Source organism: Alexandromys fortis, unplaced genomic scaffold (assembly GCF_014885135.2).
Source record: "Alexandromys fortis isolate MF-2015 unplaced genomic scaffold, M_Fortis_MF-2015_v1.1 scaffold_1, whole genome shotgun sequence".
NCBI classification, from domain to species: domain Eukaryota; kingdom Metazoa; phylum Chordata; class Mammalia; order Rodentia; family Cricetidae; genus Alexandromys; species Alexandromys fortis.
The window spans coordinates 38,872,178-38,897,433 of NW_026067927.1; the positions used below are offsets into that span (position 1 = coordinate 38,872,178).

At 48.2% G+C, this 25,256-nt stretch overlaps 1 protein-coding gene and 1 long non-coding RNA gene across 4 annotated transcripts; one reads left to right on the forward strand and one right to left on the reverse strand.

Annotated features, from left to right (window-relative positions):
* Positions 1–9,034, forward strand: LOC126502810 (uncharacterized). 2 transcript variants are annotated; one of them, XR_007592060.1, is made up of 6 exons: positions 1–111; positions 518–955; positions 2,302–2,457; positions 2,850–3,817; positions 4,064–4,149; positions 7,413–9,034. It is a non-coding gene; the product is annotated as an uncharacterized lncRNA (long non-coding RNA). The 2 variants fall into 2 exon arrangements; XR_007592059.1 differs by lacking the exon at positions 2,302–2,457.
* Positions 9,035–9,952: 918 nt separating this feature from the next.
* On the reverse strand, positions 9,953–25,225 carry Isca1 (iron-sulfur cluster assembly 1). Of its 2 annotated transcripts, XM_050144527.1 has the most exons (4): positions 23,542–25,225; positions 17,510–17,563; positions 13,538–13,643; positions 9,953–11,504 (listed from the first exon to the last, which is right to left on the reverse strand). In XM_050144527.1, the coding sequence occupies exons 1-4, from the start codon at positions 23,620–23,622 to the stop codon at positions 11,356–11,358; spliced, it is 390 nt and encodes a 129-aa protein (XP_050000484.1). In that variant the 5' UTR covers positions 23,623–25,225; the 3' UTR covers positions 9,953–11,355. The 2 variants fall into 2 exon arrangements, with proteins under 2 accessions (XP_050000484.1, XP_050000485.1); XM_050144528.1 differs by lacking the exon at positions 17,510–17,563.
* Positions 25,226–25,256: the final 31 nt, after the last annotated feature.

Consider the following 25,256-nt stretch of genomic DNA (forward strand, 5'->3'; position numbering starts at 1 on the left):
CACGGGAGCAGACCAGTTCCACGGCCCAGTAAGCCAGCATTCCTCGAGGCATTTGTACCAGCTCCTTGTTGTTTATCACAGCGACGACCCTAAGACAGGAATTGGTGACAGGTTTGTGGGCTATTGCTGTGACAAACCTGGCCATGTTTGGGGAGGGTTGTAGAAGGACTTTGGAACGTTGTCCTAGAGAAGCTGAGTTTTCAAAGCTCAGTTGTGAAACCTGGAAAACGAGAGGATAATGCTGGGAGCAACACAGTCGAGGGGAACCCGGCCTGTGATGTTGCAGGGGAAGCGAAGATGTCTATCAGGGCCATTTGCTACTTTGAATTAAGACTCTGTGGTTCTGGTCAGCCAGCTCAGGCTAAAGAATCAGCTGTGAGTAGTAACAAGATTCCAGAACCCCTGAGGTAGAAGCTTTGTGGTTCTGGGACACTTCTGCTGCTTAGTTAAGAAATTATCGGTGCTTAAGGAGAGACCAACATCACCGAGGTCAAATCTTCTGGGGGTGTTTTCGCAGGGTCAGCACACAGAAGCTGTGTTCCAGGGGGCCTGAAGTTGCACCTCGCGCTGGCGGCTTGAAGTTGCACCTCGCGCTGGCGGCTGCACTTGGGAGTGTAAGCTCCATCCAGGTGGTGCTGGTTTGGAGGCAGAACAGGGTCAGGAAGAACTGCTGAGTCACGGCACTGCGGGCACTGTGTGGCGGAACCAGAGTCCCTGAAGGGGATTAGAACAGGGGCATCGGTGAAAGGACAGGTCAGTTGCGGCAGAGACTCCAGCGTTTCGGAGATGCCGGTACCAGGAATGATCCCCAGGGACAGCAGCAGTGGGGAGTGGAGCGAGCCGGAGCCTAGAAGACAAGCTGTGTGCTGCAGAGGGCAGAGGGGAGAAGCAGCAACCCGAGCCCTCAGGAGGAGCCCTGAGCATTTGAGTTAATCGCAGCCTCCCGGACGCTGAGGTATTCACACCGTTAGAGCTGCTTTTGCTCTGTTCAGATTGTGACCGTGCCCTGGTTCTTCCCCTTGAAGTAAGAGAGTATTTAACTTAATTTTTATTTTTCTAGGAGGCCACAGTTGGGAGACTTTGAACTTTTAAGGACATTTTGGAGTTTTGCAGAGACTTTGAATGTTTTTGAAGGAGATTTAACGTCTAAAGTGATTAACTTTATAAAGATGGCTGGACACTTAAGTTTTCAATGTACTTTTATAATATATTAATATTCATGAGATCCTGGGGACAAATGATAAACAAAAGTTCTAGTTGAAAAGTGACAGGTTGGGCTGGAGAGATGGCTCAGTGGTTAAGAGTGTTGCCTGCTCTTCCAAAGGTCCTGAGTTCAATTCCCAGCAACCACATGGTGGCTCACAACCATCTGTAATGAGATCTGGTGCCCTCTTCTGGCCTGCAGGCATATACACAGAATATTGTATCCATAATAAATAAATAAATTAAAAAAAAAGAAAAGTGACAGGTTGTCTATCAAGTTGATGACAGAGATTATCATCTTGACACAAGCTAGAGCCACCTGAGAGGTGGGAACCTCAGCTGAAAAAAAAAAACCATCAGATTGGCCTATAGGGAAGTTTGTAAGGCATTTTATTAATAATTGATGTGGGAGGGCCCAGGCCCGTGGGAGGTACTACCTCTGGGCAGGTGTTCATGACAGAAAAACTCTCCCTCAATAACTGTCCGGGAGTTTTGATGGGGATGTGTAGCTTTCTTGTCAGATTTTCTTTGGTCTGCCGGCCCGCAAATAATGATATGGAGATTTACTGTTAATGTTTGGTCTTAGCTTAGGTTTATCCCACTGCCTCTTAGAACTTAAATTAACCCATTCCTATTAATCTACATCCTGCTACGTGGCTCTTCACCTCCCCCATTAACGCATGTCTGACTTCCTTTGTGTCTCACTGGTGTTTCTTGATGTGCCAGATTCACCCCCCTGATCCTCTCTCTGCCTGGAAGTCCCACCTAACCTCTTCCTGCTTTGGAACTGAATAGTTCCTTTGGACTAGTCCACTCTTTATCAATCACAAGACTCATCTTTACACAGTGCACAATAAGAATATCCCCCAACAGGACCGCTTGGGATTTCTAGACCACTGGGGATAGGATGGTCATTGTCACGATATTGATTCCTCTTGCCCGAGGGCATGGGATCTTTCCCTTTAGTGTCTTCAACATTAATGTTTTTATTGAAGAGGTCCTTGATTTTCCCAGTTCGGTTTATTCCAGGACATATTTTTGTGGCTATCATGATTGAGATTGCTTCCTTGACGTTGGTTATGTTTGGTGTGTTTGTAGGAGTGGAGGAAGCTGACCCTGTCAGCACATTCCTGACTGAGCTCTAGAAACTCCATCACTGTACTAAGCACACCATGGCCCAGCACACCCCTCACCTCATGAAGAAATTGGCTCTGGGAAGTTGATTCGTGGAGCCCACTGAAACTCCAAAGACAGGTGAACATCGCACAGTCTGCAGGATGGAGGCTTCCCAACACACTGAGGCTTTCCTCAGGAGATCATGAGGTCCTAGGGATTAGGGAGGAAGGTGCCCTCTTGTTCACCGATAGACTATTATGTGAGAGTCACTAATATAGTCTCTGCAAACATGAAAGGATGCCTGTTCCTGAGGACACATCAGGGTGATCTACTCCTTGGCAGTATATCAGAGCTGCCTTGGTCCTGACTCCAGCATGTGAGTGTATGTGATTGTGCGACCATGTGTGCACGTGCCTGTGTATGTGTGTATGTATGTGCATGCCTGTGCACGTGTGTTTGTGTGTGCTTGCCCCGTGAACTACTTTAAAGATGTAGTTGATAAAGTTCTTGAACATTTTGCCTCCCATTAGGTATTTGTATGCTCAGAGGGCAACTTTAGAGTTCAGAGTCCCTTAAAACCCGAGTCACGATTCTCTAAAAGCAAAACTTGAGACACGATGCGTGATGACCCAACTTTACGGAGCACAGGACGTCAGTTCTGCAATTAACCTGGACCTCTTCCCAAACGCTCGGGAAATTGCTGTTCCAGTTCCGAGAGTTGTGGACACCAGCTGCCATGTCTATTTCTGTTTTACAATTTCGGTTGCTCTGAGCTTTGCAATGATGAGGTTGAGGCAGTTTCTAAGTGCGTCTACTCACAGCCTCTCCAGCCTCAGCTGGAGGGTGATGGAGCTCTCCTGTGCTCACATTCGAGAATCTGCAAAGCAAGTGTCACTTTCTGTGGTGGTTTGAATGAGACTGGCCCCCATGGGTGGACAGATTTGCAGGCATCGTCCCCAGCTGATGAAGTGTCAGGGGCGGAGTCGGAGGTGTGGCCTTGCTGGTGGAGGTGTGGCCGCATTGGAGGAGATGTGGTTTGTTCAAAGAGGTGCGTCACTGTGGGTGCACACTGAAGTTTCAAAAGCCCCCAGCAGGCCCAGTGTCTCCCGCTCCGTGGATCAGGATGTAGCTCAGCCGCTCTCCAGCCCCATGCCTGCCTGCCACAGTAATGACAATGGACTAAACCTCTGAAACTTTAAGAAAGCCCCCAACTAAATGCTGTATAAGAGTCATCTTGGTCATCGTGATATCGCTTCCCAGCAATAGAACAGCGACCAAGACATCATTTCATGGCCTGAGGATCCTGCACAGCCTAAGCCAAAGCAAACAGTGGAGCCGGCTATGGTTGGCCTGCGTGTTCCCTAAAGAACGTAAACTCACTGAACTGCTCTGCGTGTCACTAACTTCTGGGTGCTACACGGAGGGTGAAGGCGGCACCCTGAGAGGGCCTGCGGGACTCCCGGCTGCTCTCCACCACAGCAGATCTTTCACTCACCAGGTAACGATTTTCTCTGTTCACAGGCCTCGTATATAATAGGGGTTGCCTAGGTATTTTTCTAATTGAATAGATCAATGGATAACCAGTTTCCATGCAATGAATGGGGCTGGAAAAACTGCATATGCCCAAGAGGCAAGGCGATGTTGAGAGAAGCATGCTATGATCATAATTATTATATGATATTGAAAATATGTAGCAACTAATAATAATAATAGAATAACAGTCCTAAATGGCATTTCCTTGCAGAGCAGAGTTCCTCAAAGTGTGGCCTCTTGTATCCAGTCATTTGGGTGAAAGTTGATGTCTACTTCCCGAGGCTCGTTTGAGTTTTGGTAAGTGAACCCTGAGGTATAGTTTTATACTGTTGTTTTCTTAAGTCAGGGTTGGTTTAGCCCTGGTTAGTCTGGAATTCTGACCCTGAATTCACAGAGATCCGCCTGCCTCAGCCTCCCAAGTACTAGGATAAAAGTATGTCCCATCATGCCTTGCCAGGATATGCATTTTATCAAATTTCTTTGGGTAATTAAAAAACTTTTTAAAAAATTTATTTATGTGTATAAGTGTTTGGCCTGCACATCTGTCTGTGCATGTGTGTGCAGTGTCTTTGGAGGCCAGAAGAGGGGGTCAGTTCCTCTGGAAATGGGATTACAGATGGCTGTGAGCTGTCAGGTGAGCTCGCTGGAGGAGCAGCCAGGACTCTCAGCTGCTGAGCCACCTCTGTAGCGCCACGCCTTAGGTGACTTTAATTCACTGAAGTTTGGAGATCGCTGGCATGGTGCTTTTGCCTTAGGAAAACCACACTAGACCTCAAGTCCCCCACTTATGGACAGACTGCCTGAATCTGCAATGTTCCTCAGGGGCACGTGTCTTACTGTAGGCTGACTCTCAGTTGAAAGGCGGTATACAGCTTAAGAGGCAGGGACTAATGAAGTCGTCTGTCACTGGGGCCTTTGAAGGTCATTTAGCCCATGGTCTCCTTTTCTCTTTCATTCTGTGACACCAACTGAATGGGCCCCCACTGACGCTTTTTTAATTTCCTTCCTGTTTTAACTTTGTTTGTTTGCCTCCCGAGTGCTGGGATTAAAGGCGTGTGCCACCACTGCCCAGCCTCGAGTCTATCTTATATTATGTTTTATAGAAACCAGACATGGCATCCATGTTTACTTATCAGGGAAGGGGCAACACTGTACTGAGTTGGTTGTGACGCTGTGATTTACTGTGGACAGGGCTTAGTGTAACACTGGCTCTAAGTATTTGGTCTGGGGATGTAGCTCAGTAGTGCGCTGGGGTCGAGTGCCCGCCCAATGGGCATAGGGCTTGCTCTTCAAAGCTTGGTGATTAAGTTAGGAAGCGCCCAGTAAATGTTGGGATTAACTCATAGGGAACGGAGCATTTTACATTACTTAGGAAAATCTTCAACTGTGGAAGTGTTTTGAATCTTTTTATCTTTGGCAATTTCATACATTAACCCCTTGATAACGCTTCATAACTACCTCCCACTGACACCCTCCCTCCCTCCTTCCCCCTCCTCTGAGTCCAGTAAGGGCCGCCTTCCGCAGTCAGTGTTCTCAGCTTCGTCCCCTGCGGGTCTTGTAATGAGTTCCTGGGCACCACAGCCACACCCAGAAGATGGTATTTACACTGCGTCTCCTCTGGCTTTTACATTCTGTTTGCTCTTAGGCTTGTGTCCCTGAGCCTTGGGCAGGGCTTACTGGTGTTGATAAAGATGTCTCAGACAGGACAGAGCATCCAACAGTCACTTCTTGTAAGCCCTTGACCAGTTAAAGTCACTCTTGAGGAACCAGGGAGGTTTGGAGGTCCGTTCCAGCTGTAGTGTGTGTGCCTTTAGTCAGTCTCATCATCTAGTTCTGGTTGTCAGCCGAGAGCAATGGCAGGCAACAATAGCTTGTCTTGTTTTAGGGGCCCTTTCTGATTAGTTCCTCGTGGAACTAGCACTGAAAATTTCATTTAATTACTCATGTCTCTAGGGAAGAACCTTCTGTCTATCCGTGTAGGGTACCTGTTTTTGAACCTTTACAAAATTCTACTTTTAATCAGATGCAGAGGTGAATTTTTATAAAGGAATTTTGTATATGGTTAACCCACACTCAATTCCTTTCCTCCATCCCCTGCCTCACTTAAACCTTCAACCCCCAGTACTTCCCAATTTTCACAGCATCTGAGTTCTAATCCTTCAGCCCTTAAGGCCTCATCCCTCTGCTCCTCTTGGACCGTTTCTGGTTTTGTAAACACACAGTCTGAAAGCTCAAAGCCAGGATCCACATTAGAACACAGCACAATGTCATTTGGTCCACTTTCCTGCGGTTGCTTAACTTCATTTTTCTTTGATTGAGTAAAACTCGACCACATTTCCATTGTCTGTCAGGCTGATTCCAGGAGCGAAGGCCACGGATGAGCAGGCGTTTTTGTAGGACGGTACTGAATCCTTTTGTATATGCCCAAGTTCTATTGCAGGTTTTTGAGAGACCTCCCCGCTGATTTCCACAGTGGCTACACCAATTCACGCTCACACCAACAGCGAACAAGTGTTCTTTCCTTGCCAGCATCACTGTGGTGTTCTTGACTGTCATTGGTATCAGGGGGACATGGAATCCCAAAGTCGTTTAAATTTGCATCTTCCTGATAGCTAATAATTTGAACCCTTTAAAAGATGTTTATTAACCATTTATTTCTTCTTTTGGTAATTCTGTGTACAGCTCCAGGGCCTATTTTCTAATTGGGTTATTTTTATTTTCTTGACATTTAGTCTGAGTTCTCTGTATAGATACTAACCCTATGTTGGATAAACTCCTGGCCAAGATTTTCCCCCACTCTTAAAACTGTCTCTTCATTGGATGTCTTTGTGAAGACACTTTCATGAGATCCCATGTGCCAGTTACTGGTTTTCTTTCACGTGGGATTTGAACCCTATCAGAAAGCATTCGGTTCTGAGAACCTATCTGAAGACTTAAGAATTGATTCATGCTATTTCACTGAAGAAATCAGTTTCATTCAAGAGTCAGTTAGGGTTTGTGCACAGGATGCAATGGCTGACGTCAGCCTAGTGATGGATACTAAATACAGGAGCTGATGCTGTGGTAATTTGTGTTATTTCCATAGACAGAATCGAGACTCGCCCATGAGCTAGGCCTCTGTGTGTGCCTGTATGGGGTTTCTCATGTGGAGGTGGGAAACCTGCTTACTGTGATGGTGCCTCCCCAGGTTGGCTCCTGGGCGGTGTAAGTGGAGAATGGGAGCCTGGCAGCCACTGCATCCATCCCTCTCTCTGCTGCTTTACTGCAAATGCATTGCGCCTAGCTGCCTCAACTTCCAACCATTGGGACTGCTCCATAAAAATGAACATGTGACCTTGAACTGAGCTGAAGGAAACCCCATCCCCCTAAGTTGCTTTTGCAGAGTTATTTTTATCACAGGGTCAGAAAAGAGACCAAGATGGATGCAACAGCAGATGAATTCCGCCAGCATTTCTCAGTGACATGCAAGGCAAAGACGACCACATGGCCCTTCCAGAATCAGGACATGGTTACGACATCTTATTTGCATGCACCGTGTTTCTCAACAGTGTTCTTCTTAGGCACAAAACTGGACAATCCTGGACCTATGCGGATCATTCTTGCTGTTTCCTGTCGGCCGGAGCTGTGGGGTGTCCAGTACGCGCACCTGGCTTGTTCTCCCTGTTGTTGAGACCTGCACTGCTAGGTGAGATGCAGAGGTGAGGTCACTACGGGGAGGGCCGTGGGCTACAGCAGCCACCCTTTCTCTATACAGAGTTCAGCTTGCTCTGCAGCGCGGTGGGACTAAGTGTATTGCAAAGTAGAGAGCAAGCCCCAAAAGGTAAGGGGTTTAGGGGCACAGGCTCAATTGTGCTACGATAGCCCAAGATTCTCATATTTGGCAGTCAGCATGTACTACACTGATGTCACAAACCTCCCCAAGCCAGGCACCTTAAAACAACAGAAATCTAGTCTATGTGTCTGGAAAGTAGACATTCAAGATGAAGGTTGTCGGTAAGCCCACGTGTCCCCCCCTCCCCCCTCCGAAGGCTGCAGGAAAGACCTTCTGTATGCTTCTCCTAGCAAACCCCGGCATTTTGGGCTACTGGCTCAGGACCTCAACATGCCTGTGCAGTCACAAGGCTGTCTGTGCTCCTCTTCTGAGAACACTGGCTAAGGTCAGGAGTAGATGGATCTTCCTCCTTTCTTCCAAGGGATCAAAACCGGGTTAGTTTTCATTTCTAGACCACCATGCCCGAGGCTGCTTGTGTTTGTGCTGATTCTGGGCTAAGCCTGTCACTGATACCCCAGGGTTTAAATGAGTGCTCACAGCTTAGACGAACATCACAGACGTTTCCTGATGGCTCACACATCAAAACATGACAAGAAAGGCTATTTTTGAGGTATTTCCTGCTGAATCAATCCTAGGAAGTAGTATCTTAGGGATCCCCCCAATCTTGTTCCTCCTCCCTCCCCAATCTCCTATCCCATTTCCTGTTTGAGGAAAAAAAAAAAGCCATTCTAGTAGGTGCAGGGGTGGGGATGTTCAGAACAATGAGGCCCACAGGCTGGCCTTCTGAAACGCATTAAGGAGTGTGTAACCACAGTGGCCTGAACCACTCAACTCAGAGCTTCCTAACCGGGACAGGGACGTTTTTAACTGGTTATATGAAGAAAGAGATTTGCCACCTCGTGAGGCTGCTGGCTCGTCACTTGGCGATGCCACAGGGCTGGAGTGGGTGAGAACCTCTGGGTTGCGCTCCCTCTCTACCTCTTCTAGGCCACTTTGTTGCGGGAGCACTGGACTGACACCTCTGCATGCTCTTCTCTGGCAGTCTTCCGTTTGTAACTTTTCAGGTGGGGTCTTGTCACCTACCTCCCCTCCCCTCCCCTCCCCCCCACTCCCACCCCCCAGCCCGTGCAGGGCTCACAGATTTGTGTCAAGGTCTCCCACCTTGTCTTTTTCAGGGCATAGCTTCCTCTACAGTTTTCAAACCAATTAGTTTTGTTCTTTCTCCCCTTTTCTCTACATTTCTTGTCCTTAAAAACTCAGCTCAGGGCTGGAGAGGTGGCTCAGAGGGTAAGAGCACTGGCTGCTCTTCCAGAGGTCCTGAGTTCAATTCCCAGCAACCACATGGTGGCTCACAACCATCTGTAATGAGACCTGGTGCCTTCCATGCCAGCAGTACATTGTATGCTTAATAAATAATTAAATATTAAAAAAAAAAAAAACTCAGCTCAGAGGACATAACCTTGAGGCCACTTTCCGCTGGCCTCCCACCCCTAGAGGTCATCAAAATATGCAGTATTTGCTGTACCTGTTCAGAGCACAGGGGTTATCTGGACCAGGCCATGTGTAATTTAATTAGATAAAGTACTGTACTCAAGTCATGTTTTAGATTCTCACGTATGAAAAGGATGCAGTCAGAACAGTTCTGGCGCGCACCCCACACACAGCAGTTACAGTGCCGACAGCCTTCAGTGCGTTCATCTCACTGGATCTGAACTGCAAAGACCCTTCTGGAAGGAGAGAAGCTGAAGCTCAGACAAGGGAAAAGCATCCGGAGAGCAGATGACACTCTCTCCTGAGGAGGACTGGAGGCATCTATGTCAGATGAGGGATGGTGTGCACACACACCTGTGTCAAATGAGATGGTGTGGTGACATACACACACGCGAGAGACACACTACAGTCCACACACACACGAGACACACTACAGTCCACACACGAGACACACTACAGTCTACACACACACATATCACACACACAGTCAGCTGGAGAGATGGTATGGACACATACAGTACACACACACACACACAGTCAGCTGGAGAGATGGTATGGACACATACAGTACACACACACACACACACACTACAGTCTACACATACACACACACAGTCAGCTGGAGAGATGGTATGGACACATACAGTACACACACACACTACAGTCTACACATACACACACACACTCAGCTGGAGAGACAGCGTGATGGGCTATGTGTGCGGCACACACAGGCAGCATCTCCAGTGTGCGCTCAGGCTTCTGGAGACAGCAGCATAACCGACGGTGGTTTAGTAGCTAACTACCCAAAATCCTCTCCCCCAACAAGAAAAGACAATATTAGGATCACAGAGAGGTGAGTTTTTTAATTGATACTCAATCTCTACATACAATATTGCACAAATTAAAGATGTATCAACAATTCTATTCATGATAAACTTATAACAATCATATAAAACTACAAGGTGGTGCATTTTGGTGGTAGGAATTTTAGTAAATAGCGCAAATATGAAACTCAGCTACTTTGTGAAAAACAGCCTTCCACAAAAGAACTCACAGGTTACTTAAGATGACAAACACAGGTCAAGTTAAGATCACTTTTAAGAAAAACTTGGGATTCAGGTATGGTGGCTCATATCTCAGAAGGCTGAAGCAGGAGGGTCGCCAGTCAGGATGGCCTACACTATACAGCAAAATGATGACTCAAAAAACTGGTGTTAAAAAATATTAAAACTTCAGCAATTTCATTTAGGAACCAGGAAATATATGAGTATTGGGAACTAAGAAGACACCTCCATGTCTGCTCCATAGGCACTGTGCTCCAAGAGTAAATTCTTCTGCTGCAGGATCTCTGTAAGAAACTATGGTTTCAAAGCTCTGAACAAGCAAGATGGCCATTCAAACAAAAGAGCTTAAATAGGACTCTTCCATTCAGAGGAAAACAAATGCAGTCTATAAATTAAGGTCTTATCAAAATGCTGCCCAGGAATGGAAGGCAGGCACCACTCACCTCCTGAGTGTCTCATACAGTACTGGGGTCACCTGTGAGGAAGGGAGAGCTGGGTACGGTCCTAGCTCTCTAACTTACCAGGGTTAAGTGTGGTGAGCTAGCTGGCTGATTGTCACAGCTTCCAATGGAAAGGTCTAAACCAACCATCTCGAAGCATGCCCTAGGGGATGGGTCGAGACCAGGTCTGGCAGCTCCCACCTTCTGACACCATCACTCAGAAATCTGGAACTACTGAAGGGCGGGAAGAAGGCGTCCGATGATCATATTTCTAATAAAGTGTAAAAGGCCATGGCAAATGTGAGGGAAATGAGGGACCACTATGCTGTTACCCACAGCTGTCCTGCCTGGGAGATGAGAAGGGGGCGAGGAGATGACGTCTCAATCCACTCACTAGGATTTTTGGGTGCACACCTGTTACCCATTCCCTCAGCTCCCGGCAAAGCAATGGCCACGAAGTTGGTCCTAGAACAAAGAACAAAGCTACAGAGTTAAGAGCAGCGCAGGGGTTTTCTGTACAGAACAGGAGAATGACCTAAAGAAAACAATGTTTTCCCAGTTTCTGGGCTTTACAGACAACACAGATACCAGCTTTTCGGGATTAGCACAGTGCCTGCATCACTTTATTCCCCCCTGAGGTGGCCGCACATCATAAACTCTGAAACATGACAGTCACATTTCTTCAGTAAGCTCCCAGGTAGATCCCGGCTCTCCCGGAGCTTGGAGTCCTGAGGTTTCAAATGTTAAAGCTTTCACCACAGCCACAAGTTCCTTTGATGTTGGGGTTATTGAAAACAAACTCACTGGATAGTTTGTCTTCCACATAGTCCATTTCTGTTCCTAAAAGTGTTAACTGTGCTTTCTTTTCGATGAACACTCTGACTCCTTGGGAAAAAGAAACACATGTCACATAAAGCCTGTGGTATGCAGAACCTGCAGTGAATTTCCAGTCTGTGCCACCAGCACCCACAGCTTCTGGGCAAGTCCAGGGCTCCCTTAGAGGAAGCACACCACTTCCCACCAGTCCAGCCCGTGCCTAACCCCAACCAATTATAACAAGGAAGACTTTACATATGGAAATTCCACGGCATTTCTGCAAAACTGGTTTGCCTTTCACTCATCCCTCACCCCAATCTTTTATGGGAAAACGTGCAATTCTGTGAGCTTTTAATGACGGCATTCACGAGATTCTGGGAACATCTGTCCTGACCCTGTCAGCTACAAGCGCCCACAGTACTGTTCCATGGTACATTCTAACCAGACCATATAAACCAAGACCACACAATGAGACATGGAATTCAGAGAATGCCCATGGGACCCAGAGCTGTAATCTGCTGCTAGCCTTATAAATGAGTACCATTCCCTAGTCACTGGGAAGGAGAGACCAACCTCTCGAAAATGCAAAACGTGCTTTTCCTCAAAAGACATCACTTGAACATGAACATACTCTATAGGCCTTTCCTTTGTAGGGGGCAACTGCAGCTTATACTTCTGAATTGATGTTATTTTTTAAGATTTTTCATGTGCATGGTGTTTTCCCTGTAGATACGTGTGCAATGCCTGTGGCAGCCAGAAGATGGTGTTGAAACAAAAGTTACAGATGGCTGTGAGCCACCATGTGGGTGCTGGGAACTGAGCCCAGGTCCTCTGGAAGAGTTGAAAGTACTTAACCTCTAAACATCTCTCCAGCTCCATTTTTTTTATAACTTAAGAAGGCTTTTATCGGTTAATTATTTCAGCTAAATATGATGGAAGCTGGGAATACAACTTCCTGCTTGTCTCACGCCAGAATGGCTCCAATATACTAACAATATCTAGTGGTGGTTATTACCTTACGTAGGATCTTATTAGCCCAGGCTGGCCTGACCTGATCTTGAACCCAACACTTAAGATTCCAATCCCAGTATTAAGCCTGAGCCAGTGTACCTCAGTCTTTGGTAGATTTTGCAAGATGACAGGGGCTGGTATCAAATGCAGGAGCTGGGTCTGGAGAGCTTGTACTGCTCTTGCAGAGGACCCCGCCTGGTTCCCAGAAGCCATCTTAGGCAGCTTACAACTGCCTGTCCTTCCTGCTACAGAGGACCCAACCCCTCTGTCTCCACAGAACTAAGAATGTGCACTAATACACCCACATAAAACTGGTTCAGCAGAAATGGCTGGATGGTTCAACTGATGGTCTTAAAATCTGTGTGTGGTGAGTAGATGCCTGACTACCCAGAACCCACGGACTCAGGAGAGAACCAACTCTCAAAAGCTGTACTCTGACTTCACACACTAATACAGCTTTTAAAACCTGCGAGGATGAGCTTGATCCTCAGCCACTGTCTAATTCCAGCACCAGGATGTGTGGGAAGGAAGAATCATAGTGAAGCTCTGGCCTCAAAACAAACCAAACCAGGACCAGGAAAAACAAGCCAACAAGCCTAAACTGTTGGCTGTGATGACCATTTAGAGCTGAGACAAAACGTAACTCCCCGAACCCTTAGAATGGATTGGGTTCAAAGCTTCACTAGGTCCTTTGACTGTGAGCCCCTGGGCTTCCCAGCTACTGAGTCTCTCCTTGCACCAGGTTCTCCAACAGAAGCCAGGGAACTGTCGCCTCTCTCCATTCAGTGGAGCACATGGCAAAGCCTGTCTGCCAGTGCTGGGGTAACAAGCACCACTCAGAGGATCCCTAACCCAGCAGTCTTACATCAGTTTCCACAAGTTTTCATCAGGAAAAAGTGACCACAAAATGTTAACAACGACAAAACCTGTCCATTGCTCACCAGAGCCAAGTGTGGGTGCTTACTCATACCCCAACCCCACCACTGGGGGGCAGAGCAGGAATTAATGTCATCCCTACATCCAGCTACATAAGAGTTCAGGGCTAGCCTGGGCTACAAAAGGATCTGTCTCAAAAAGACAAGGGAGCTTACCATCTTGAATAACTTCTTCATCAGAATCTCCTTTTGTCTTTGAATACTCCAGGGTGTAAGAGAGGCCATTACAGCCCCTGGTTCGCACGCCAACTTTCAGACCCACCTGAAAAGAATTGAGAAGATAAACTGTGATGACCTACACCTTGAATCCCAGCACCGACATGAAATTCTCCTCTGTATGCTGTGAATAAGTTTTATTACCATTGGTTAATAAAGAAGCTGCTTTGGGCCTATGGCAGCCCAGAATAGAGCAAGGTGGGAACTCCAAGCAGAGAAAGGAGAAAATAAGGCGGAGTCAGGGAGACACTATGTAGCCATTGAAGGAGACCGACACTGGACGGAACCTTACTGGTAGGCCACAGCTCCATGGCAATACACAGATTAATAGAAATGGGTTAATTTAAGATATAAGAGTTAGCCAGAAACATGTCTAAGTCATTGGCCAAGCACTGTTGTAATTAATATAGTTCTGTGTGATTATTTTGGGTCTGGGCGGCCAGGAAATGAACAGGGAGCCTCCGCCCACACAGTACCTGCTTGGGAGGTTGAAGTACAAGGACTGTGATATAGCAGTATATTATTTGTGTTTTAATAAATAAAGCTTGCCTGAAGATCAGAGAGCAAAGCAGTCATACTAGACAGCCATAAAGGACTGGGACACCTTTAATCCCAGAAGTGGGAAGGCAGAGGGGTCTGTTAGTTCAAGGTCACCCTGGGCTATAAGATTGAATCTAAAAGAGAAACGGAGCTCACACAAAGGTGATTCCAGCACTAGGGAGGTGGAGACAGGAGTGATATGGCTGGGATGTAAGGGGAAGAGAGGAACTCAGTGGAGAGTGGAGTGTGTGGTGCAAAGTTTCAGGATTCATGGAGACAGGATCTTGCCCATTTTTGGTCTGAAGTAGAGGTAAGAGCCAGTGGCTGGTTGCTTTGCTTTTCTGATCTTCAGGATGAACCCCAACATCTGTCGCTGGGTTTCTATTATTCATGCTACACTGGCAGGCTGGAGCCAGCCCAGGTAAGGTGCACATGGTCTTGTGACAGTCAGTGCGGGTTCCACTAGTAAAGGGCACAAGAGCCTGCAGCAGATTCCTAGAGTCCAGATGAAAAGGCCCGGCACAGTGACACATGTCTGTACCCACTCTGGGGAGGGGCGCAGATGGGCCACTTCTGCACCTTGCTGACCAGTCTAGTCCACCTCCTCAAGTCCAGACCTGTGAGAAACTGTGTCTCCAGTCAGGATGGGTGACCCCTGAGGTTGACCTCGGCCTCAGACACATGCACACAAACACGAAGGTACTAATAGAAATGCATGCTTACATACAGGATAGCAAGCAAATTAAAAGACAGAAAGCAACCTTTGATATTACCACTATTCATTTTCTCGTAAACTCAGTGGTAAGCAACAGGTTCCTTGTTATAAGATGCCCCTATAGGAAGAACAAATGTCACGGAACAAGCACTTAGGACAACACAGAAAAAGTGCACAGGAAGGACTGCACAAGCCCCGCAGTGCAGGAAGGTGGCTTTTCTGTCTCTCCAGTCCTGGCTGTGTCTGCAGTTTTACTCTATCTAGGCCTTTGCACAGTGACAGTGTTTGCTTTCTTAACTATAGTTTGGAAGTAATGGGAGCACAGTGCTCTCTCCTTAGCCATCAATATTCCTTTTTTTGAAGTACAGGAGGGCCACAAACCCACCTGTTTCATCTTTCAAAGTGCTGGGATTGCAAGGGCACTGCCATAACTGGCTTTTCCTTTACTTCTTAAACACAGGGTCCACAAATGGCGCCAACCTGCTGTGTAGCCAGCTTCTACCTCCAAAGGCTGAGGCGATGAGCTCAGGCACCACCACATCTGGCTTTGTCTTTTCTCCTTTTGGTTTTTTGAGACAGGGTTTCTCTTTGTAGCCCTGGCTGTCCTGGAACTCGATCTGTAGACCAGGCTGGCCTAGAAATCAGAGACTCACCTGCCTCTACCTCTAAAATGCTGGGTCACCTTTTTTTTTTTTTTTTTTTTTTTTTTTAAAGGGCATTTGATGGTAGATTGCCTTTAAAACCTGGGATTCCTTTAAGAGGTTTTGCTCCACTTTGTTTGTTCTGTGAGGTACTTTCTGGAGGCTTCCATGGTTAGTGAGCACTGAGGTTCGTCTTCTCACCTGGTTCCAGTTCAGGAGCTTCCTTTCTAAGGCAATCTGGACCCAAAAGACCAGGAAGCCAAAGATCATAGGAGTTTAAAATGTGTGTGTAGTGGGGGAGGGGGGTGAGAGGGGATAGAAGGGCGGCAGGAGCTGATGCAGAGGCTGTACAGGGTGCTGCTTACTGTCTTGCTTTGGTCCTTACTTTCTTATAGTACTTATGACAACCAGGCTGGGGATACAACCACCAAAATTGGCTACCCTGCCCCTCAACTAATCACCAATGAAGAAAATGCCTCACTGGCCTGCCTATAGCCAGATCTTATGGAGGCATTTTCTCAACTGAGGCTCCCTCCACTCAGATGACTCCAGCTTGAGTCAAGTTGATGTGGAACTAGCCAACACAGCGCATGACTGGTTTTCTAACATTATCTACTACACTCGCAGTCTTGGCCCCTGCCCTTTAAGTGAACAATCAAGCCCTACTACCCTCAGTCCTGTCCCACCAGGGCACTGCAATCCTGAGAAACCCTGTCAGGTGTGCTTGCTTCATGAGCTTGATTGCAAAGCTTAGACTGAGGGGATTCCATTACTCTGAATGCATGAATTTCTGGGGTGCAGGTTTAGTTTGTCTCTGTGATCAGGAAGTCCTTAAGAGAACAGGAGCCCACACATTAGAGTGTGCAGATAGGGCGCGGGGTGCAGCTCCGCATCAGGTTTGCCTAGCATGTCTGAAGTCCTGAAACTCCCAGAAACACAAAAAGCAAAAGCAAACAGAAACCCTCTCCAGTCTCTGAAATCCAGTTTTCAGCAGGCATGGCAGCTCACACCTGCAACCCCCAGCACTCACAAGGAAGAGAGGGTGGATTACCCATGAATTCAAAAGTAGCCTAGTTTCCATAGGGATTGTTAATGCTGTAAATTACACTTATACACCAATGAGAACAAATATCTTACAATCCTACAAGGCTAATTTTAGTTTTTGGTCAATTTATGTGCTAGAAAGTTCAGAGTCAGAACACTGACACCTGGCAGCATTTAACAGCCTTTAGGATGGAGTATAAAAAGTCTGGTCATGAAGTATAAGAGAATCCGGAAAACAGTACCAGGACCACCATCCACAGGCCACAGCCAGAAGCGACTGCATGCAGGGATGACCCCGTGGGCATGGTAACCCAGGCTTCCAGGTCTGACACTGGGCCTGACTCACTTCACCGACAGCTGGTAAACTATGTCTGCGGCTGACAGCAAAACCTAGATAGCTTTCACACAGAGGATCAGTTGAACACATCAAACCTGCTCAGGGGAATACATGCAGTCATGAAAGAGGGAGGGGACCTTTACCAAATGATCCGGAGACTGAATTATTAGGTAAAACCAAGTGTAACCAAGCACGTGCTGCATGCTGTCATCTACGGAAGAAGCGAGAGAGATAGACCATGCAGGCCAGTGGTTCCCGAGGAGAACTCCAGAACATCCTCCAGCCACCTTAAGGCATGCAGTAGAGGCAGGGGAATGCCCAGCTAGTGAGCACACAGCCGACCTCAGGCTGCATCTGGCTTAAGAGTGACAACGTGGAATCTTAGATGTCTAGAGCTTTGAGCAGTGAGAAGCTGCTTTCTATGGAAAAACTCCCTGCGTGATTTAAGAATTTGGGTGCAGCTCCCTGTACTTGCCTGGCATGAGTGAGGCCAGGAAGTTGACACCTTAGCAATGTAAAAACTAACAAAAAATGATTTAATTAATGAAAGTATACTATTTGCAACAAAATACATTTGACCTGAGACTACAACTTTTAGTTCTGCTAACCCTTCTGTAAGCTTACATGTTACTTACATGCTCTGGCTTGTCTTTAAGAAGTTGTTTTATCTTGTTCACAGCTGAGGGGGTCTGGAATAAAGAAACAGCTGTTAGGCTCATCCTCTGACGCACAGATGGGCAGATGCCCCCTCCAGAGGCTGGTGTAGTGCATGCCTGCAAGTCTTCCCAGAGAACCAGGTGGGTTCCATCCCATAAAGGCACCACCGCGAAAACACACTCCCGCCCTGACAGAAGCCCACCTTTTCTTGTGAGACCATATTCTGTGTGCATCTACTGAATGGCCTGTAACAAGGACAGTGCCAGGCACAAATGCTCATGAATAGCCCATCAGCGGAAAAGTCAACTTTTGGGTGTTCCCCTGTTGGTTCAATCCCTTCAAACCCATCTGAATGCACGGCTGGAGAGTTGCTCCTGGGCACAGATTTGCACTGTGGGTAACACATACCTGGACAACTAGGTGAGCAGCCATGCCCCTCAGTGACAGCTGAGGATGCAATTCAACCTAGCCTAGTGTCTTCAGCAGGAGAAGTGTCCCTATGTAGGTGTTCTCAGGCCGGTGTCACCAGTCCCACCGTCCTGTAGAGGGCGCTGGGAACCTATTCTGATCTGCACTGCTCCTGGACTGCTTCCTGGCTATGTCCCAAAGGCAGACACTTTAAACAGTTTTTCCTAACGTTTAGGAGGGATAATGCCCTTTCCTAGGATTCCTGTGAAGACTAATACTGAATACAGGGAGGGCGGCCTGGAGAGGGTGGGGCACAGGGTGGGGAACCATGTTCTCCATACTTGTGTTTATTGCTGAGACGACAGATCACAGGCCTGGCCCGAGACCAGATCTGACTTAGAGGCCTGGACAGATGATGAAGTACAAACACAGTGTGGAACCAAATCCAGAGTCACAGAAACAATGCAGAAAGTACAGAACCAACAATGAAGGAAGAAGCTGTGCACTGCAGGCCGGGAAGGCGGCTCAGCTGGTAAAGAGCTTGCTTTGCAGCCACGAGGACGCGAGTTCAATCTCCATAAAACAAAACAACAAGTAGGGATAAGGAGGGGAGTGGGCAGGCAGCCATGTCCACTTGGGAAGTTTCCCGTCAGTGGGAGACCCTTTCTCAAGACTAAGAAAGGTGGAAAGCTCCTGAGGAATGGAGAATACTGGAGATGCCCTTCAGCCTCCACACATGCGCATACATGAAACATGTACCAGCACCCCGCACATACGAAAAGAAAGCAACACGGCATGCTTAAAACAAAAAGATGCTGTTTAGGGAACTATTGTAAGTCAGTGTGGGCTGTAAAGTCCTGACTCTCAGTTAAGTGCAGACAGACTGAACTGGCACACAGACACAATGTGAAGGGTAGAAGAAAGGAATGCCAACCTCAGGGAGTTAACAAAAACACTCATTAAAATCAACCACAAGCGGGGAGTGGTCCATCCTTTAATCCCAGCACTTAAGAGGCAGAGACAGGTGGATCCCTAAGTTAAAAGCCAGCCTGACCTACAAAAATGAGTTCCAGGACAGCCAGGACCACATCTGTCTCAAAAACAAACAGCCAGGCGGTGGTGGTTCACAAGCCTCAGGAGGCAGAGGCTGGTGGATGTCTGAGTTCAAGGCCAGCCTGGTCTACAAGAGCTAGTTCCAGGACAGGCTCCAAAGTTACAGAGAAAGCCATCTCAAAAAAACAAAACAAGAAAACGAACACACACTCCTAACTGTAATGCCCAGCAGACTGAGCTATAAGACTTTGAACTTCTGTCTGGTTATTTGGCAGCTTCTAATTACCACAAAGCAAGCTAATTACAGGTGATTTTATTACATCTTGCCATTACTTGTATTTCTCATAAAGTAAGGCTACACGAATAAGACATTTAGAGAGAAAGCCAAATAAAAGCTACTAAAATAATAAGGAGCATAAGGCAACAAGAGAAACTGATAGGCAAGCCCATGCTTCTAAATCCCTGAGATTTGAGTATTGGTGAAACGAAGCTCCATGAACTTCAATGGAGCAAGAGGAAGGAGAGACCTTGCCTTTGCTCCATAACTGTCAGGCTGCTTTTCTCAGGAAAAGCCACTGTGCACAAGGGACCAACTCAGGGTACTGCTATCCAGTGACAGCGTATGTCAGAATACACCAATATTCGCTGTTTCACATTTGAAGTGGTTGCTCTACAATATGGCCCCAGAAAAGAATTTTTATTTTTTCTATTTTTCTAATATTTATTTATTTATTATGTATACAATATTCTGTCTGTGTGTGTGTCTGCAGACCAGAAGAGGGCACCAGACCTATTTAAAGATGGTTGTGAGCCACCATGTGGTAGATGGGAATTGAACTCAGGACCTTTGGAAGAGCAGGCAATGCTCTTAACCACTGAGCCATCTCTCCAGCCCCCAGAAAAGAATTTTTAAATGTGAACTTATTTGGGAATTAAATAGTTACGCAGATTTTAAAGATGCTAATACATTTTTAAATTATCTAAACTTAATTTCAGAAAGAAAACCATTTTAGTAAAAGTAAAAGGTTTATCAAAGATAAATAGAACTTTAAAAATATGCTTATTTATTACACTTCCAGGCAGCTGCCCACAGCCCTTACTTCCCAGTCTTCCAGCCGTACACTTTCACAGGCACATTTTCTATGAAAGTGCTGAGGGGACAAACCTAGTCTTTGTCAACACAACAGGACTTAGAGGACTCACTAGCTGTCCTTGCAGAGGACCTGACTTTGATTCCCAGCAACCACACGGGGGACCAGCACCATGTAACTTCAGTTTCAGGGAATCCATTGCCCTCTTCTGACCCCTGGGGACACCAGGTACTCATGGCACATATACATATATACACATATACATACAAACACAGACATTAAACAAAAAGCTTAGGAAATGCATGGCCTAGAAAGAAGCATTTGTTGGAGCAAGAACGTGAAGGAGAGCCTGAATTTCAAGCGCACAGGCCAAGGTGACAAGAAAGCCTATACTATACTGCGTGATGTGAGCATGCACATTCTTTTTGATTAACTGGACCTGAGTTTTATTCCCATAAAGATTTCTAAGTTACCTAGATTGGTTTTATAAATTAGTAGGTTTTCCTCTCTTCTCACGTCTTAGAAAACATTTAAACAGTAGCTGCTTATACTCCTGGCTAATGGGAAGCTGAGGCAGGAGGATCATGAATTTGAGATCAGCTTGATCCACACTGCTAGGTTTTCCTCAAAACAAGTTCAACATAGCAAGTAAAAGCAAGGCATGTAGAACCACACGGGCATTGGGCTGCTAACACGCAAGGGAGAAAAGACATTAAAAGGACCCAAATGTTTTTGAGCCGCTATCAAAGGACCAAAACAGATCCTAACTTTGCTGTCCCTCCTTGGGGAGCTATTACTAAGGAGTTCTCAGCTAAGAGGGACGGACAGCTGAAACTGGCAAGTGACTATCCTGACTTTGCCTTGTTTTGGAGACAGACACTCAACTATGTATTCCAGGCTGGTCTTAACACTCGACCCTCACGCCCCTGCCTGAGTGGGGCGAACAGCCATTGTTCAGCTGAAGGAACTATTCTGGTCAGTTAAAAGAACTGAATGGGGCTGACTGTTGCTGGGGTGGAGCTGCCCCTTTCTGTTCTAGATATAGCACTGTATTTGGCCCTAGATAGAAGGTAAGTGACTCCCTTGACTCTCGTCCTGGCAATGATGAGGTCTCTCCTGAAGCCCACTGCAAAACTGGCAGTTCCCTACTGAGTCTGCACCCCCTAGACCAGCTCAACCTGACCTCCCCAAGAAATTCCCCAACAAGTAAGGACTCAGAATTCAGATTACTGAAATACCCTAAAATCTAGCAATGTCTCTGGTCAGCTCCCGTGTACACCATAGGAACATGGTTACTTACAGGGACAACATCTTGAAGATGTTTACCAGGTAAAAGAGCGTGCCTCCACATTGAGGACCACACGATGGGAGACTAGAAATGTCTGTCTGACCACACAATCCCCAAGGCGCACCTGCCCACATACACCTTAAATAAGTCTAACTTTAAAATATTCAAAACCACAAACCAAAAATTGTTTCAAGGCCGCCTTTGCCGTCAGAATGCTGGGAAATCCATCCAAGTGCCGTCTCAGCTCAGCTCCACAGGAGGGAGCCCAGACCATCCTGCTCCCAGCCCAGCACTGGGAGTACAAGCGCACACCACCCCCAACCCTAGCTGTTTCTATCAGGAACTGGAGAGGAAACTCTGGCCCTCATGCTTCAGAGCTGTCTGCCAGCTGACCCGCCTCCCCCACCCCGGGGTTTGTTACCCATCATGCATTTAGTCTTACAGTTCTGTAGTTTAGGTATAAATATTTGCAGGGGCTGCTAAATTAATGATGCGAGAATTAACGACTGAAAATTTTCAAAAAAATCACTTTGCATGGAGTATATAATCCTTTGGTAAAAGGCTCTCTTCCTTCTCTGACCCTAGCAGCTGCTCTGCCGCTGGACGCTGTAGTTCTCCTGGTAAGCTTCTGACAGCATGCACGCGCCAGCTGCTGTCCCAAAGGTCTCTGGGTCCTACTCCAGAGAAGTAACAGGTCCATACATGTGTCCCTCAGGCCCTCAGTCAGGCAGCACCTGGGAGCTAACGGTGAACGAGCTTCTCTGCACACACTGATCCGGCCCCATCATTTACTCGCAAGTTGAGCGTTGGGCGGCACGAGGCTCTGGTCATAAGAGAGCTGCACTAGCTCTGTCTTGTGCACCGACGGAGATCGGGCTGCCTGTCAGCCAGCACGTGTTTAAGTCACAGCTCACTCTGGTCCCTACAAACTCAAGTCTACTTAGTAACCCCTGGAAATACGGGGTGGAAGGAGCCCATGCTCCCTGGATGTCCTCTGCAAGCACCCAAGGGTCCTTGCACTAACCGGCGAGCTGGAGCTCGTTTGTAGATAGTAGCCGTCACCAGCCTCACCCCACCCCATGCCAGCCCATCAATTCCCTCCGTGGTTAACAACTGCAAGAGCTAAGTGGTGCCCACATTTCCATGTTACACCTGCCCTCGCCGAGGCGAGCCTCGAGTGGACTCTGGAGCACTCCTCCCCTGTCGGAGGACGCGGCCGGCAGAACCTAACGCTATCCTATCAGTTTACTTTGGTTTGCTAGTGTCGCCCTCCCGAGCTTTCCGCCTGTGTTCATCACGCGGCTTTTGCATGTTACATGCTAGGGTTCAAATGTTTACCAAGCACATGAAACACAGGTGCAGCCTGCACACCAGCCAACAGGCGGTGGGGCTGCTCCTCAGCCGCTCCGCCGAGGAAGGACGGGATGACTGCCTACAGCTGAGACAGGGAACGCGGAGAGGCTGTCAACTGCGATCTGCTGTGACCAATCATAGGGAGCGGAGCACAAACGGACAGAGCCAGGATCTGTGCAAACGAGGCGACATTTCGGGTAAGACTGGGCTACGCAGGGCGGGACCCAGGCAGCTCACTTATTTGTCACAAAACAGCAAGGCTTGATAATGTGTGCTGAAAAGGTAGGCATGGGGAAGAAAGAGGGCACCTCGAAAATTCCCAGGTAACAGGTAACATTGCCAAGGGAAAAGCCTGCCTGGGCACTGACTTTTTGGAGGATTCTGCTCTGAGTGAGAGGAGACACAGCCGGATTCCATGGTGTAACCTTGCGGAAACAGAAACGAGCCGACTCTAGGAAAAGCAACAGAGCGCAGTGTAACTGAGACTAACTGGGGGGCCGACACTGACCGAGCACAGAAAGACTCCCCACTTGGTCCCGGGTCCCTTCTATTTTACTTCACTTATTTGTTAGGACCCTGGACGGAGCAGATTCCCCGCCTCACGCGGGGAGGACGCTAAGCCCGCCTCCCGGCTGCCTCTGCTGGCCCGCCAGCCTCCGCGGCGCCTTCCCCGCGTGACCTTCCTCCTGGACGCCGTGACCTCCGCGGTTGCCGCCCGGGTCAGCGCGCCGCCCGCCGGGCTGGAGCGAGCACTGGTCTGCGGGCCAGGCCCGCCCGGCGCCCCGGGCCGCCGCCGCGTCCCGCCGCCGCGACTCACCAGCGTGAGCGCCGCCCGCGTGGGCTGCAGCTTCCTCTTGCTCACGGCCCGCACGGTGGCGCGGACCAACGACGCCGACATGGTCACGGCGCGGCGCCCGCAGCCTCGGGCCGGAGCGTGACCCCTCAGCCTCGCTCCATGGACACGGCTGGCTCTTTGACGCCACAAGCTCCTGCGCAGGCGCCGCAGGCCCCGCCCCGCGCCGCCATTGGACAGCCGGGTGAGTGACGGGCTGTTCCGCACGCCGTCAGCGCTGACGCGGCGCGGGCGGTGACCCGTGACCTAGCGGGCTTCGCGGTCTCCGTGCTGCCGGAAGTGGAACGGCTTCTTCCGCGGGGCGCCCGCTGACGGGAGGCGGCGGAACCCAAGACGGAAGCCGCTCCGACGGCAGACGAGCCAGTCGAGACGCCGTGCCACAGTTTCCGTTATTGAAAACCCGAGCACATGACCTAGCATCCTCGCGACCGACGGTCCCGGTCAGCTAGCCTGCTTTCCTGCAGGCGGTTTCCATCTGACCAGCCGCACGCACGTAAACACAGCTTCCCTCTGGGCCTGTGAGCTGAGCTCTCATCTTTTATCTCGGGGCAGCAGCTGCCCTGGGGCTGGCACTGGGAGGGCGTGGGGCGTGCTGGAGGAGTTGGCCAGCTCGCACCACCCTCCGGGTTCCTGGAAGGCTGAGTGCGGCCTCTGATCTGACTAGAGGGGCGGTTTCCTTTTCCAGGCTGGAAACCCAATGGCCCACCCTAACGGGGCTTTGCCAGTAAGGTGTTCTGCCTGGGAGCAAAGAGTGGGCACACCATGGTCGACTATTTTTAATGCCCGTAACACCGAACGACACTAATCTATCTTGAGAGGGTCTGTTCCACTTGGAATAGAAGCCACCTATCAAGCAAAAGACAAAACAGACTGAAGTTTTTAAGGACACTGAAAAAAAAATCTTTTACCATAAAGCCTGCCAGTGCTATCCACAGTGAGCAAGACTGCTAACGACTGAAGATCGAGTTTCCAGGACTCCTGCTGTAAAAGCTGGATTCTGAGTTTCTGTTGTTTACGAAAGAACACAGCGCGGGCACTGAGATCACTTGTAAAGACAGCTTTGACAGACAGGGCTGCTGCCTGTCCTGGGCACTATTCTGCCATCTGCTGGCACACACGCCTCACTATCCAACCGAATCTCTTTTAAGAATCAAAACAAAATGTAAGAAACCTTTGTAAGGATAGATGAAAACATGGCAATTGTTTCCTAACCTTAGGGATAAGTTAAAATACACACACACAAAGCTAACAAAAACCCCAAGTAGGAAATAACTGCCAGGGACAAATGCTGGTCTGCTTGCACATTCCTTTTCTGCTGTAAGGGCAGAGAGCCAACACAGAGCTGTTCCAGGAAGGTGTGGCTGTCAGGGACAGAGTGGCATGCTGTCACTTCACAGCAGGAGACAGGGACAGCAGCTGCTCCTCCTGTAGCAGGTCGCTGCGTAACAGCTCTCTAGTTTGGTGGTCACCGTTTTTGTTTACCATGATTTCCAATTTCTCAAAGACTTCATTTTGTCACGACTCTTCCATAGTTAGAATAGAAACAAAGTGCACATGCATGCATCTTCCAAGTCCTTCCAGTCGTGGGGATATCCTCAGCAAGCGCTCCCAGCCCCCAGTCTCCTGCCTCTGCAGCTCAGACCCAGCACACACAGCTACAACCCCGGAGACAAAAGGGC

Coding starts and splice junctions, on each gene's coding strand:
- Isca1 (XM_050144527.1), bottom strand. CDS start 23,622: ATGTCGGCGTCGTTGGTCCGCGCCACCGTGCGGGCCGTGAGCAAGAGG. Junction 17,564..23,541: donor CGCGGGCGGCGCTCACGCTG/GTGAGTCGCGGC, acceptor TCTTTATTCCAG/ACCCCCTCAGCTGTGAACAA. Junction 13,644..17,509: donor TTAAAGACAAGCCAGAGCAT/GTAAGTAACATG, acceptor AATTCTTTTCAG/GTGGGTCTGAAAGTTGGCGT.